This window comes from Heloderma suspectum, chromosome 5 (assembly GCF_057233095.1).
Source record: "Heloderma suspectum isolate Gila_16-S chromosome 5, 16-S_ref, whole genome shotgun sequence".
In the NCBI taxonomy this organism is placed as follows: Eukaryota; Metazoa; Chordata; class Lepidosauria; order Squamata; family Helodermatidae; genus Heloderma; species Heloderma suspectum.
The window spans coordinates 96,431,053-96,447,377 of NC_139462.1; the positions used below are offsets into that span (position 1 = coordinate 96,431,053).

The following is a 16,325-nucleotide window of genomic DNA, read 5'->3' on the forward strand; positions in this document are numbered from 1 at the left end:
GACAAGAGCAGGAGTATAAAACTGACTCTATGCCATAGCTGGATCAATAGGTCCTCCTGCTCCTGTCCAGATACACCACATATCCCTGTTGCCTAAGCAGTTTGCCGGTGCTGCAGAGTGGCAATCTACGTACATATTACCTTCTTGCCCTTCTTGGGTCTTATCATGTCCACTTTCCCTGAGCTGCTAGAATGAATGCCCGATCCAGCAGTGACAATATAAAATTCTACAAGGGCTATTTTCTTCCCACCCACAATATTCCACACAGTATGCACATTCAATGGAGAAGATAGCAAAAACCTAAACATTCATGTGGTAGCTTTCTTAAAAGCTAGATGTTGTTTCTTATTGAAGGGTAGCTGCACTCATATGGGAAAGGTGGTCATTTATAGCACTTGGGTTGCATTCTTATAACTATACCGAAAGTTGGAGTAGAGGGAGCACAGTATTGCAAACTTTACCATGTAGCTGATCACTATAAACATTCACACCGCTTAGTTATCTATAATAGTTTCATCCTAGGAAATAAATAAAACTGAGAAGCCTGAGGTTTAGTTTAATGACACCAGCAGATTCTGGTAAAAGATGACTGGGTGAAGAATTGGAAAGCATATTGATCAGTCACCCATGCTATCCATAGCTTTTGCCATCTTCCCAGAAAGTCTTGCCTGGTACCTACAATGTGCTCTTTTCGGCCCCAGCTGAAGATCTTATTTTCTCAGGCATTTAATATTGCAGTTTCTGTTTTAAATCTGGTATTGCATTTTAAATCTTTGCACTGCAGCTACATTCTATTTGGTTATTATTTTTATACTGTAGTTTTAAACTTTTACATTTTATATTGTATTTTATAGTTTTAATTGTTGTGAACAACCCAGAGAGTTTCAATTACTGGGTGGTATAGAAATGTAATAAATAAATACATATATTGTACTACACAGAATAGCTATTCCTCTGCTATGGCAGCAAAAAGATCAGTTTGAAAGCTATTTCCAAGAGCACATACAGGTAAACATGATAAAGTGGATACTACAATGGTGTTTTATTTCTTAGCAGACCATCAACACTGAATCAAATCAATTTAAGATTGACAGGTCAAAATGCTAGAAATTCAGTATCATTGGGTTCTCGTCTGTGATTATCTGTCTTTGACACAAGTGCCAAGACATTAATTTAAAACTTAAGACTTAATCTTATTAAGTCTTAAATCTTGCTTTGATAAATCCTGATGGGCCCTCTTTAACTCACAGAAAGAATTGACAAAAATGTCAGAAATAACTGCCAGAAGTGTACAGGACAGAGGTAAATGAGTTTATATATTGAGGCTGTAATCCCATGCCTCTGAGTAAAGCCATATTGAACTCAATGGACCTTACATCTGAGTAGGCATACACAGGACTGCACCATAAGAATCCTCTTACAGAACAGTATTAAGAGACAAGCCTTCTCCCATCTAGAGTCATGAAAATTGAAGGCGGTAACCCCCAAAAGTGAAATTTGCACAAGACGCTTGTACATTGCACTTTGTCAATTCTAAAGTATTCAGCATCAAAAAGTGATGCTACTTAAATGTTTGCTTTTTAAAAACCTAAGTATTTCCCATTCTCTGCAAACAACAAATTATGCATCGGATCCAGAATTAAATGTGTGCAACTGCACTAGTGGAAGGGAAATTCCTCTCTTCCCTATTGCAACCTCTACCCCAAATGCCACACAGAGGATCAGGGGACCCTACTGAATGGGGCAGGCTATGGGTCAGGGGAAGGATCCCTGAAAATCAGCCAGAGCTACCTTCTATGAGCAGTGCTATGCTCACGGAAGGTATGGGTGCCTCCATCCAGTTTTCGAGTATTCTCCCCTTCCCCACAGCCTACTCTGTTTAGCAGGATCCACTGACCCATTTGTGCAGCATTTGTGGGGGGAAATGCAGGGAGGGCGGTGTGCGGAAGTCCGCTTCCACCATAATAGTTATACTTGACTAAACTTGAATTCATTCCATTGGGTTGATTAAAATATGCATAATAGCATGAACTCGGAAATGCCCCCATTTGAAACCAGTCCTCACAAGAGCTTAACAGGGGAAATTGGCAATGCGGAAGCCATTTCCACATCCATGCTGTTTCAAACTCACCCCTTTCCCATATAAAATCTGTGGTATCCACATCTGAATCAGTGTTCACAATGTAATGTTTAAAATGCCAATTTAAAAATCTCATGTTTCGCTTTCTTCACAAGAGTGCTTTTGAAATAATGTTTGTGTATGACCTATTTTGAAGTGATGCTGTCCATATGTATCCTTCCAGTGGATTACAGAAGCACTTGTACGTAAAAATAAATAACTATTGTAACCAAGCCCTATGTGTGCAGCAGGTTACACTCTAGACAATAAAGAGAACTGCGTAACTCCACAGCAGTCTCACTGACCACTGCTCACAGGATTCGGAAGAAGCCTTTCCAGACTGCTTTTAATGGAAGAAAGACCATATTATGCTTAAGGATAGAGAAAACAAATGTATGAGACCTCCTGAAATATGCAAGACTGGCAAGACAGTTAGAATACTTTCACACAAACATTAATCAAGACATCTGCTGCCCATTAATAGAGTCATTCTGATTATCATCTGCTTTTTGTTACCTGAATCAAAATTCTGGTTTGTTCATTCACAGCCACATGCTCCTCCCATTTTACTGAAGCTTCATTCTTGCTGCTTGGTCACTACACACCCAGTGTATTTTGAACCCTCTCATAAGTTGAGGGCGAGAATGGGCACCACTATTTTGACTTAACGGTGCACCAGTCTCCAAGTAACACTGCTATCAAATCCTGAACTCAAGCCAAAGGGCTCCACTTTTGAAAATTAATACTGCCTGCCAATTTCTGAGGGAGAAATAAAAGGCAGATTGAAAAACGTTTGGTCATGTATACATATATATTTTTCTTTGTGTTAATTACAAAATGTAAATACCTAACTAAAAGACAGAGGAGAGGGAACCAAGTACAGCGAACTGGATTTGTATGTATAAGTCAGATGTACAATGCAGTCCTTGTATGCTTTACTAAAAAACTGACAATATTTTTTTTTCAAAGAATGACGAACTTTTATACTGGAAGGGTTTTTTTTTGTACCAATGCATCCTGGACAAGAGGAAGACACTACACACAAAAATAAAGGTTAGATGTATCTAGAAAACAGTGTATCAAGCTGGTAGCTCGTCTAGCCGTAAGAGCAAACATAAACCTAACTTCAAGGAAGTCTGTCTGACCAAAGCATATTTGTAAGCAGGTCGGAAGACACTTACCACCACCATACGGAAATGCACGAGCTGAGCGGCTATCATAACCAGAGGAATGTCCACTATTGGGAGAGAAACACAGTCAGGCCTCTATCTTAGTCAACTCTCAGTTCAGAATATCCAATTTTTACAGTTCTGCAAGTCTAGCTGCTGAAGCAGATCTGATATTGGTCATACTAGGGATTAATTGCTCTCAGTCTGTTAAGGGTGCAGTTCTATGCATGTTTAGACAGAGAAAAGTCCTACAATTCCCAGCACTCCCCAACTAACATGGGCGGCTGGAGGGATGCTAGGAGTTGTAGGATTTTTCTGTCTAAACATGCATAGGATTATGCCCTAAATTGATATATGATTGTCTCTCCTCCATCACTGTGAGAGAGTAGTTATGTTTGCCAAAATAAATAGGAGTGACAGTAGTCTCTGTACCTTGCCTTGCAGATGGTATGCTTTCAGCTCTGGTGCAATGAAGGATGGCAACTTAGCCACCTGGACCATCTTTGCATGCATGGGTTTAAACAGCCCTACTCAGTCATTCTCTCCTCCCACTCCATGCAGTTGCCATCATGTAAGGGGAAGACTGGGGACAAGCCCATTGGCCCTTCCTACACAGCTATGCTGTTCCTGCAGCTCCCTCCAACATACTGGGGACTGGACTTCTGAAGCAGGGAGGCTTTCTACTTGAGTACTCTCCCTGTATAATTTAGCATCCTGATCTTCTAGGACTCTTATGTGGGGACCCTACTCAATAGAAAAGGCTCTTCCACTGCAGAAGCTCGCCCCCACGACACATGAAAGGTTGTAGGAAGAATGACAGGGAGGAAGCAGGGCCAATGGGCTCATCCCCACTGTCCCCCTTGTGCAATGATAATTGGGTGTGTGTAGAATGACTGAATATCGCTACTGTAGTTTCTTTCAAGTCAAGGCAGAAACTTCTTATTGTGCAGCCCAGCAATAGCTATAATCAATGGTTAGGTGTTTACATATATGTATGTATGCAAGAACAGGTGCACTTCAAATGGGGCTGCCCCTTTAATAGCAAATTCAGGCGGCAAGTACCAACAGAAATGGAACCAAAATGGGGCCGCTGAACATGAGCCAGCAGAACAAAAACTAAACTAAGGGAGCAAAATCCCAGCAAACCAGCTGAATGAGGACTGCACATGCTTGGAATGTTGTGTGTCCATTAGGGAAACAAAACAATGGAAAAGGGGAAAGTGGGAATGCCCTGTTTGAGCTCCTTCCAGCTTATAGTATCCTAGAGGGCAGCATGGGTGGCTGGCAGGAACTCTGAAGAAGAATACTGCTGCCAGGAGGAAAGGATACATTGTATCCCACTTGTTTCCTACTCATCTTCACATTTTCTAAGTCTACTTCCTTCAGCTGAAAGGGTAAAAAAAACCCCAGCTGAAATAGGTAGAATACTGAAGCTGTAACGATATACGTATGGCTTAATTCAACATCTATCACCTTTGATATGTTTTATCACTTCCCGTATCGCTTGAATTAATTATCTTGATTCATTACTTTATTTATTTGAGAGCTATTTTTCTCCTTGAAGGCAGGCTAATATTTTGTAAAATACTTCTGGATCAGTTTGATTTTTGAAACAGGGATAATGAAAACTTTAAGTAATGTGTATCAGCCTCTTGGCTTACAGCAGAAGTCCATTCAACCATATGAGTAAAGGACAACCAAATAATCCAGTGTAAGAAAAAATCCTGCAGAAGTGGAAATCAAGAAAAGGTGAAGGAGAAAGGCTCCTGAGAGAGACTAGACTCTACAGGTGACTAGACTTGGGACAGTGAAAGCCCAGAGTCTGCTGACAGAGTTGCTCAGAGAAGGAAGAAAATTATGCAAATCACATGAATCACAATCTAGAACATTCTGATCATGAAACTGGAGGGAAGGAAAATATACAACCATATCCATTAAACCTTGTATTTATTGTCATCTTAAGTAAATTGATGAGAGCTTCATTCAACTGAAAACACAACATGAAAATCTCCCCGTGAATCATCAAAATATCCCACCTGGAGGATTAAATTATTTGCCCACTGGAAGAGAGCCTAGAGACCTTACAGAAATATACTGAATTTCAAAGGCAGCTAGAGAGACAGCTAGTAACTATATTCTCTAGCACTTCTGCCAAACAAATAACAATTTCACTATTAACAGAGAAATAACATGTACAGAAACTTCACTTGGCTGATATTACTTCCTACCTCAGCCTCTGTCCAGCAGCTTCTCATGTTTACCACACCAGTGTCTGCTCCCACCCACTCAGCAAGCAGTGGGCTGCCTGGGCCTATGCTCTTTCTGCCCATGCAATAGCATCAATAGGCCACCTCCCTACCCTAGGGTCTAGATGTCAGAGGCCATGGCCGTGGGTAAAGAAAATGCCAGAGCCAGGCCTGACTGCCTTGACTTTGGAGCACAAGTGGGTCTGCAGTGGCCACATCCTGCCCAAGATGCAAGAAGAAACGCTTACTTAAGACACACCCTCCTCCTGCTCCCTCACAACAAGCTTTTGGGTTTATGGAAGGCAATATGTTAGAAATGCACTAAAAAGTGATATGAGCCTTTCTTGAGAAGATAAATGGCTAAAGAACTCAAGTACTAGGCAGAATGCCCAGTCCAGAGAGATGAATGGCAAGCTCCATGCACACATGGAGCTTCACAGACTGTTCTTTTAGATGCTATCTTGTGTACAACTTGATAAGCTGTGCCTGAAACTGCAAAGAACTTCTGAAGCATCCTTGTATAAAACGCAAGGAGCTACTGTTGGGAGGTGGGAAGAGAGAAGAGGGGAGACCCAGTGTATATGTAAAAGCCCATGCATGTGTTAAAATAAGTTCTCTGAAACACTTCCTCAAGCCATGAGACTCTACTTTTTCTCTTCTGTTTTTACTATGACACACTAAATTTAAAGACTGGAGACAGATGGGATTTAAAACAGATTAGAAGCTTCAAAAAATGCTTCTGTTCAAGCTACTACGGAGTTAGACTTTAAGAAGAGCAGTGGATAATTATTAAAATAAGTAAAGTTCTTGTGATGTTAGCTTGTTCTATATACTAAAATTTACCTTTCTATTGTTGGTATAAGGGAAGGTGGTGGTCCTCCAGGTGGGGGTGGAAAGCCTGAAATTTAATTGAGAAACCAAGACATTGGTTTTGATTATCATTGCAAATTAATTCCAGAAAAAACTACTGCATGCTAGCCAAGTCCAGAGTAGTATATATTTTAAGGCAAACCTATGCAACAATGAACGACAGGAATAACATACCAAAAGTAGACAGTTTTTATAGCACATCCATGCAATCTCATTCTTAATATACATTTATTCTATGGCATTCTTCAATTACTTATAGGAATCTGGCAATTAAAAATAATTCTGAATATTAATTATTTTCTCCAAAGAAAACTGAGTGCATTTTTTAAAAAAAAAGAGAGGGAAGGGAGCGGTAGGATGTACCCTAGAACAAAAATGAAATCACATTGTATCTCATACTACTTTAACATAGGTTTAGAACAGATAAAATATACCTGGCGGTGGCACAGTTATTGGTATACCTAAAAACAAAGAAGATGCACCCAATCATTTCAGTAATTAGTTTATATGGATTGTCTCATCCCCACATTACCAGAACAGGCATCACGGCACTCATGCCAACAACATAGTGTTAAACAGCCAATAAAAGCTGGTAGTAAAGTAATTTCAGCTAGTGCCACTACATACTGGAAAACTGCACAAGCAGCACAACCTGAGCCAGTTGCAATGTGGCATTCATGGCCATAAATCCATGAAAAGGAAGGGGGGTGAAAGCTCCACAACATGCACCTAACTGATGTGTGTGCCCGACAGGGTTCTTTGGAGTGGGTTCACTGTGTAAAAACAGTATCTGAAAACAATGCCATTTCCATATAGACAAACTTAAATCTGCTTCTTCCCTAGATTAGCCAATAACTGCTTGTTGCTTAAATGGTGAAGTCATGATAAATTTGGAATCTTCAGAGAAAATATTAAGGAACAATCATATAAGAGTTTTCACTCAATTCTAGGGCCACATAATCTGGAATATAAAGTGATATTATCAATACTAAACATATTTTAGAAAAGTAATCCTACAAATTAAATGGCGTTATATATAAAACAATCAATATAAAGAACACCTGTAAACAATTATTATTTTCTCTGCACGTATGTTTGCATGCATAATCCAAGGCAAAAACCCACCTGTGCCTTTATATCCTCAATGTTAACAGACAAGACAGCAAGTTCAAAATGTAAAATGACAAGTTAATGTTAACTGGGCCATTAAGAGATAGCACTTAATAGATAGCAACAGAATAACCTCCACATTTGTAATACAGACACATGGCATACAATACTAATAGTGATCTTTGTGTAAAATGAAATTCAACTGCATTGAATAGCCTGATTCCTTTGCCTCTTATTCTACTTTTTAAAATAGGGATGGCACCAGGTCACATTCGTAATTACAATCAAATTTTCACATTTAATTAGCAAGTGTAAAATGTGCATTTTGTAACATAGGAATGGCCACACTAGTATTTAGCTGGTTTCCTGAGGCACTGTAGGAGATTCAACAAAATGGTTAAAAAAATCAATTCCTGAAAAGCTTCATCTAGCAATTCTTTTTTTTTTTTTTTTTACAACAGTTACAGTGACTTTCTCCAGTAGCACTTCTACTGCTTTCTAGGGTTATATTTTCAAACAAATGATGGTTCTTTTGTCTCAAAATGTATTTGCATCACAAGCAGCTAAGTGAACATGGTATAAGAGACCAGAACTTCAAAGCAAGATCCTTTTTCAAAGGATCTTCGGAAGGATGTTTTGTATTTGAATGCTTAAAACTTTCTGGCCAGTAGTTCCAGTTAATATTAGGTAACGAGAAACTAACAAGAAACTTTCCCTCTAAACCAAGGAGGAATGGGCAGATTCTATTTTGGTAAGAACTTTGAAGACAGAATGCTGGCAGCCGCACAATTAAAACAAGCCCAAAGCCACTGCCCTTGATGGTTATTTTCAAATGCACTGAAAATACAAGGGATAGGAAAGGAAATCTTTTGGACAGGTTCACATCATAAACCTGTGTGAATGTTATCATGCCTCTTGTATTTTCCCCCATGTGCTTGACTGAATTACAACGCGTGCAGATTTAACTTTGAACTTCAACAGATGAAAGCTTCTGTGAAAACTTGACTTTGTGCCTTTAAGAATGTATTTTACATGAGGTGGAAACAGAAAATTGCTCCAGTGTTTAGTTTAACCTTGAATTTTCTCATTCCTGACTATTTTTATGAAGGCAATTCATCTCAGATTTCACCTACTAACTACAAATGCAAATCTAGTGATATTGAATTTCACTGCCTCTAATACCATTATGTTTTCAAGTTCAAAAGGTTGCAGCTTAACCACATGATAAGCTGTGTGTCTGTTAAAGAACACCAAGACTGCAATCCTACGCATAACTACTACAGAGTAAGTTCCAAAGAACTCAGTGGGGGCTTATCTCCAAGTATACATGCTTATGATTGTACTGTAAGAAAAAAATTAGTGTTGCTTTTTTTAGCTTGCATATATTAAACACACAACAAGTAGTATTTTGGCATGCAGATGTTAAATCTGAAGAGTCAGAAAGAGACAAACATTTGCCATTCTTCTTAAAAAAGGAATGTAGATCTCTGAGAATCATCTGGAGAATGTAAAACAGGTGTTGGTAATCCCTTTAATGTGTATTTTTGGGGAGGAATATAGAAACTTCCTTCTTTTTTTAAGTACATTGGCAGGAGAAGAAAATGACTAGCCCTGACTGCTGTCAAGGCTACCCTACCTCAAGTGCTCCCTCACGGCCATGCAAAGCAGCACTCAAGGCCATTTATACGGGGATTACAAGTGCTGCCACCACTGCTAGCAGCCCCTGCATGCCTTTTCAGCCAGCATCATGCTAGCTGTGCTCAGGAAGTGACACATTGGGAGAGGAAGTGGAAGCCTGTATGTGGTTGACTAATGCTTCCTGTTAATCCAGAAGCACTGGGGTATGTTGGGAGGTTGTGCAGAAGTACACTCAGGAATTCTCCTTTCCTTACTTTCCAGTACAATGCTTGCCAAGTATATGTGGCTTGAAATTGACTGGAAAGTCATGCAGTGGTTGTTGCTGCTCCCTGAGATGGAAGTCTCAGAAAACAAAAATTCAGGAAAACCCCTATATGGAATATGGGGGCGGAGGGCGGGTGGGCTAACTTGCTTTTACATAAGTACTTTCCACTTGCTGGAGAATACAGAACAAGTTCAGGTATTTGATTTAGGAGTCCAGTCAATAATTTGCCAAGCATACGGCTCTTAAATGTTGGTGGCAAACCCTTTCTATAAATAGGCACTTGATTCTTGCCTGTTTCAGATGCCACCTTCATGGGAAAGAAGAAACTGTAGGGTTTTGGGGTTTGTTTTTTTTTAGAAAGAACCCAAATCAAAGAAATGTTTCGAATCAGGAGCTGTGGGTCCTTCAGACATCAATTCTGATTACAGCAAGAAATGTGAGCAATGCTAATTTTTTCACGATCATCATCATCTACTATTTAAATTACACCATACCATTCTGGACAGCTAGCTTTGTCTATAGTTACTGTAACACTAAGTGTTGTTGATGGTACCCTAGTAAATACTGTTGTGAATTTTGGCTAAATATCTACACTTTCTGCAAATACTTAATACAGATATCTGACCATTACATTAGCCAAATGGCAGGCATAACAAGAACTGGCTCAGATGTTCCCTTCCCCTTCCTTCAGCACAAATGTCCCCCTCCTTTCTATAGTTTCTTTTAACCATTGTGTTCTATTATGTCTAGATCAGCAGATTCCCTTTTGACTAATATTTGCAAACCCACCTCAAACACTGGTTACAAGAAAAAAACTACTTAATGTTTACAATTGGTTAGGTCCAACAAAGATGTTGTGCTGTACTCTGAATGACATAAACCATGGAAAAGGAGAGGTAGGCAGGGAAATCCATCTTCAATGGATTTTTGTTGCCTATTTGCCAGATGGCAAAAAGTTATATTTGAGTACCTTGGTATATACCATGTTTGCAATTACGATCTGAATATAAACTAAAAAGGAATGTATACTGCATTTCATAAAACTACTTTTGGATGCAAGATCTGCCTTCTGCTGAAGGAAGGGCTCCGCTCATGGCAAGTGCCTCTGCCTGATTTTGGGTGATCCCCGCTCCCCCTGCACCACAGCTCAACCCATTCAGCAGGGTCCTGACCCTCCATGTAGCATTCTCAGGGGGCTGGAGCGGCTACTGTGGGTAGGAGGGGGCAGGGATGTCCACTTCCGCCAGCCCAGGTGCACATCCCTAAATCAGGATCCAAACCAGCATATTTTAATATTAGCTAACTGATACATAATGCGTACTGCGCATATATATATATATATATATATATAAATATATATAAATATATAATGAATAATATATATTTCATGATCATAGGTGATTCAATAAAGTTTAGGTTTTTAAGTAAATATTGCACATATTTCAGTTTTTCCAATAGCTTCAAAATTAGTGGAATTTGAACAGCTCAGCTTCTTTGGTTTAATTTAAAGCAGTCATGGGAGGATGGCCAGTATTAGTACCTCCCCACTCCATCAGCTGGCAGCCTTCCTTGGATCCAATTTTGCCTGGAGACCACCAGTTTCCAACCCTCAGGAGACAGGAGAAGCAAACTGCAATTGAATGGAAGCTCAGCAAATCAAAGGAGCTTTACCCATGAAGCAGAGAATGCAAATTACGAAGGTCTTGGAAAAAAAGACGGATATGAAAAGTCTTTCACAAAGAGGAGCAACTGTTTGCAAGAAGCTAATATTCTAGAAAGTTTTCAAGAAAACTGCAAACCTTTTGCTGACTAGAAGAACACAACCCTACCTGTAAATCAATCAATCAATGCACGGAATACCACAACTTCATCTTCATGCTAGGACAAAACTATTGAAATAGAACACTGAAAAGTAACTTTTTTTTTACCTGGAGGAGGAATCAGAGGGGGAGCAGTACTGACAGATGGAGGTGGTGGAAGAAAAGGAGGTGGTGGAAGATGGGTGGGAGGAGCTCCTGGAGGAAAAAATGGAGGGGGCTTGGAAAAACTGTTGTCCACATCAGTACTGGAGCGATCAGAAAGAACCTACAAAATAAAATCTGTATTACATTTTCACTTTAAAAATAGTGAAAACCTAGTTTCTCCTTTATTAAAGAATAAGCAGAGGCTTTCTGAAATAAGAAACATATGCATTTGCCTTCTAACATTAAGAGAGGAATCCTATGCTCAGATACAGAGCACTCTGCTACCAGAGCTTCCGATCTATCCTATGCCCTGCCAGGCTCTTGCTGACAAAGCACAACTCAGGAGGGAGCTGGGTTTTTCCCCCTCCATGGGTTTTTTTTGATGGGAAAAACCCCTACGTTACACCAGCTCAAAGACTGGCATAATTTTCGTCTTCTGCTGGAGCCGGAGAAACCACTGCGATAGTTGGGATGGGAAATCCGAGATTGGATCTCCTCCAAGACTGGACCTCTCTGTCTGCCCTCAAATAGGGAACTCTACCATATGCTATGGCCCCTGGAACACCCTCCCAGGGACCACAGGATTGTTCTTTAAATGGATAAAACAGAGGATTCCCAGAATCATTTAAGCAATAGGGCTGAAGCAGCAACTGGAAACGGTGTGTGACAAAAATGTCCAAAAGCATCTCATTTCAAATAAGACATAAATTAAAACTTCTTGTAATGCAAAAATTACCACTCTTTTTATGTTACAAAAGCAGTACCACACGCTTATGATCAAAACATACTAAGAACACTAGTCGCATAGCATTCTTTTATGAGAAAGTCTTCCTTTACTAAAGGCAAAGTATTCTTTCAAATTGGAATTATCTCCAACTTCTTATATGATATTAATATTGTGAGTCAACAAATAGCTTAATCAACAATATATTGATTTGGAATTATATTTGCTTTTTCCTTTTATTCTTCACCAAGAATAACATGCAGATTTTAGTGTTCTTAAACTGAAGCTTCGTGACTTCACGAAGCTGAAAGTCCATGAAGTCACGAAGAGTCGGAAGCGACTGACCGAATAAACAACAACAACAACAAACAAACTGAAGCTAAGGTGAAAATGAAATCTCCCTTGTTTTACTAATACACATGTATGATAGAAACATGAAACCTGTATATTGCTGTTTTCATTGGCCCGCCGTCTTCCTTCTACTCGGCTAATTGTGATGGTTTGTCCAATCACATCTATTGTACCAGAAAGCCTTCTGAAAAAGAATATAGTTGAAGAAAAATGTTACTCTAGCACTTCAACCCATTAATAGCAAAATAATCAAGAAAAATCATTTAAGTGCTATGTATATAGGATTCAAAAGGATCTTATTCAACAAGCATGGTCAGATGAGGCATTTCTTGCTTCTCTGTTTATAAAGGAAAAGGCAGTACAATTTTCTCTAATAGATAATGTGTGGTTCTCAGGAAGAAACACTCTTTGCTTCTGTTTTAAACATAAAATACTGTATCAAGAGCATTCTCAAACCAGAAACAGTAGCAATATGTAAAGAAAAATATCTATTCAGAGCTAGCATATACTTGCTTTTTTATTGAAAAGAAAAACCTTGAAATTCAAGGTAGAAATAGTAGAAGCCAAAGTTGCAGAAGATTACATAAGAAGGAGAGAAGGACAATGTAAACAAAAAGGTACTGATCAAATAGTGTTATTCAGTTTCACATTGGGCCAGTCTGGACAACATGACAGCCACTGTGGGTTAATTAACCTTCAAGGGGCTGTGATGTGTGCCATCCACCATTATGAATACACAACCCCTGGACAGGGGTTACAGTGGCTTGGTCGTGCAAATCCAGCTGGGATTATTATAGGGTTAAATAACAACCTCAAATAACCCATGGACTGTTCTAGGGTTATGCAATTTTAATCCTCAAATAACCCTTGCTGGGCTCGCACAACATGAGAAGCCATGGCAATCTCTGGTTGGAGGCTGTATATTCATAATGACAGATTGCACATGCTGTAGCCCTTCATGGGTTAATTAAACCATTATGGCTGGTTTGTTTGCTGAACCAAGTCACTGTGTAGCACAGATATTACAGCAAGGTGGCTACCTAATAACTAACACCCTGGTAAGCTAATAGTTGTACAGGAGTGCCTCTGGAAAAAAAGAAACAACGTGGTAAGCCAAGACCCAGCCATATTCCCCTGGAGTGCAAGAAGTCCTTTTGTCACTGTTCCCAATGCCCCCTTGCCTCCAGGTTGGGAGCTGGCTTCCCAAGCAAGCCAAAATAAGCATTAGGGACTCCTGTTACTGACCCCTACTCTAATACCTAGATGCAGCAAAGAGCTATATTTCTAGCAAGTAGTGTTGCCTTAGAAGATAGGGCAAAGAGCTGGGCAAAGAGCTGGAAATAATCATTCTTGAATTGGCAGTTATGCCTCAAATGTGAATGATTTTGATGCATCGACAGGAGGCGGCTTTCCAAATCTGCTCTAGCATACACCCTAAGGAAACGTACAGAAGGGAAGCAAGCCCCTAATTTTCTTTGTTGGGTGGTTTTTAAACAAAATGTTACAGTTCACAACCCACTGAAGTAAATAGCAAGACTCCCATACATTTTAATAGAGCTAGACCTCATCCAAAGAAAACAAGTTAAGATAAAGCCAAAGTGTTCTCTCTCCAAGTATGACACAGGGCCAACACACAAGAACTTTCTCTTTCTCAATAATTATTTTTACCTCCCAGTATTCAGATGGCTGAGGGAGGGACAGTGGGGGCTTGGGAGAAGAGCCTATGTAAGGGATGAATATGCTAATGGCTCATTTGTAAAATCCCCCACCCTCTCACACACACAGTATATGACAAACACCATTTTCAACTTAATTATGTAAGGCAAAACTGGTTGCCACCTTAAGAATCAGCCAGCATTTTTCTACCTCTGCACATGACTGTAGCCAAAGAAGTGAATTATTTTGGCAACAAGTCTCTGAATTTATCATTAAAACAAAAAGCAACTGTCAAAACATTCACTACTAGATATGAAAAATACAGATGAATGAATTCTATGCTAGCTACAAAGGAGTCAAAATTCATAAACAGCTGATATACAGCCTAAGAAAAGCATCTAAATTTTCAACAATACTTCAAGTGAACATGCAACAGGCAAACTAAAAACAGAAAATGAATACAATCTTAGGAAAAGTGGTTAATAAATATTAGATGCGGGGGGGGGGGGGGAGCCTTACTGACAGTAAACCCTGCTCTCCAGGGCAGACAATAATTGTTAGGGAAAAGATGAAGCTTCATTTTTCATTAGTAATGGACATATGGAAGCAGTAAGTAGAGAGGCAACTGTACATCAGAAGGTTCAAGCCTCTAACCCTAACTCCAAGTATTGTTAATTTTGTACAAATTTCATTATAAACCAGCATAGAAAAACATCATCGTTTACATAGAACTTGAATGCTTTGGGTCCACAGTTCCACTCAGCACGCTCACTATGGTGAGTATTCTACAGCCCTCTGGAAAGCATAGTGAGTTTTATTATTTTATTTATTTGAGAACTGTCTTGGCCACCTTTCAGGGCAGAAGCCCTCCCAAGGGGACTCACAGCAATAAAATACATGAAACAGTTAAAATATTAAAAGTGATAAAAAAATAAACACAATAAGATAGTGATAAAAGCAACAATAAAAGACAACAATAAAACCAACAACAGCAGCAAAAAAAAGCAACAGCAGCAATCCTATTAAGAGAAGGCCATGGTAAAATAATATATTTTCAAGGCCTTCTTAAAAGCCTGCAATGATGAAGCATGATGGACCTCTGATGTCAACTTTTTCCACTGCAGAGAAGGCCCTCTCACATGTGGTCACCAATCTAACTGCTCTCACAGGTGGGCAGGTGAGAAGGGCCTCTCTTTCTGATCTTAAAGTGGGGGCAGGCTGATATGGGGGAAGGCAGTCCTTCAAGTAACTTGGTCCCAAACCATTCAAGGCTTTAAAGATCAAAAACACTTTACATTGGGCTCAGAAACACACTGGTAACCAGTGCAGCTGGTGCAGTATAGGCATTATGTGATCAAATCACTTCCCTCACCCCCCAATACTCAAACGGCCACATTCTGCACCATTCTGAAGTTTCTGAACCATTTTCAAAGGCAGCCCCACGTACAGCACATTACAGTAGTCCAGCCTGGACGTGACTAGTATGTGGATAACTTAGGCAAAGCCCGTCCTCTCCAGATAGGGCCGCAGCTGGTGTACTAGCCTAAACTGGTAAAAAGCACTCATAGACACCGCAGCCCCCTGGGCTTCCCCAGTTAGCTCAGAGTCCAGGACTCCAAGAATGCGCTGTTGGTCTTCTAGGGGGAGTGCAACCCCATCGAAGACCAGTTGTAAATGTCCATCTGGAGTAGTTGGTTTCCCAATTCACAGTACCTCCATCTTGTCTGGATTAAGTTTCAGCTCGTTCACTCTCATTCATTCCAAAACAACCTCCAGACACTGGGTTCATGAGTTCCACAGCCTCCCTGGGATGTGCAGATGGAAACGAGAGATAGAGCTGAGTATCATCTGTATACTGATGACATTTCAGCCCAAACCTCCTGATGACTTCCCCCAGTGGTTTCATGTAGATGTTAAAAAGCATGAGGGCCAAGATCGAACCTTGCTGCACCCCACAGGCTAACAGCCATGAGGTGGAACAGAAGTCCCCCAGCACCACCTTCTGAGACCACTCCTCCAGAAAGGACCGGAACCACTTTAAAACTGTTCCTCCAAAGCCCAATCCAGACAAACAATCCAGAAGGATACCATGGTCGATGGTATTGAAAGCTGCTGAGAGGTCCAGAAGAACCAACAGGGTTGCACTCCCCCCATCCATTCTCTGGAGTAAGTCATCAACTAGGGCGACCGAGGCTGTTTCCATCTCATAACCA

The 16,325-nt window shown here is 40.1% G+C and overlaps 1 protein-coding gene across 10 annotated transcripts in view; it reads right to left on the minus strand.

Annotated features, from left to right (window-relative positions):
- The window catches only part of FIP1L1 (factor interacting with PAPOLA and CPSF1), a 43,478-nt gene that overhangs the window by 8,837 nt on the left and 18,316 nt on the right, over nucleotides 1-16,325 (minus strand). For all 10 annotated transcript variants that reach the window (XR_014792163.1, XR_014792162.1, XR_014792161.1 and 7 more), the window contains 5 exons: nucleotides 12,547-12,640; nucleotides 11,346-11,502; nucleotides 6,839-6,865; nucleotides 6,378-6,432; nucleotides 3,301-3,356 (listed from right to left, as the gene is read on the minus strand). Coding sequence is in view for 7 of the 10 variants with exons in the window: in XM_084856771.1 (XP_084712897.1) it covers nucleotides 3,301-3,356; nucleotides 6,378-6,432; nucleotides 6,839-6,865; nucleotides 11,346-11,502; nucleotides 12,547-12,640 (389 nt within the window). In the remaining 3 variants the exon portion in view is untranslated. The remainder of the gene's footprint in view (nucleotides 1-3,300; nucleotides 3,357-6,377; nucleotides 6,433-6,838; nucleotides 6,866-11,345; nucleotides 11,503-12,546; nucleotides 12,641-16,325) is intronic.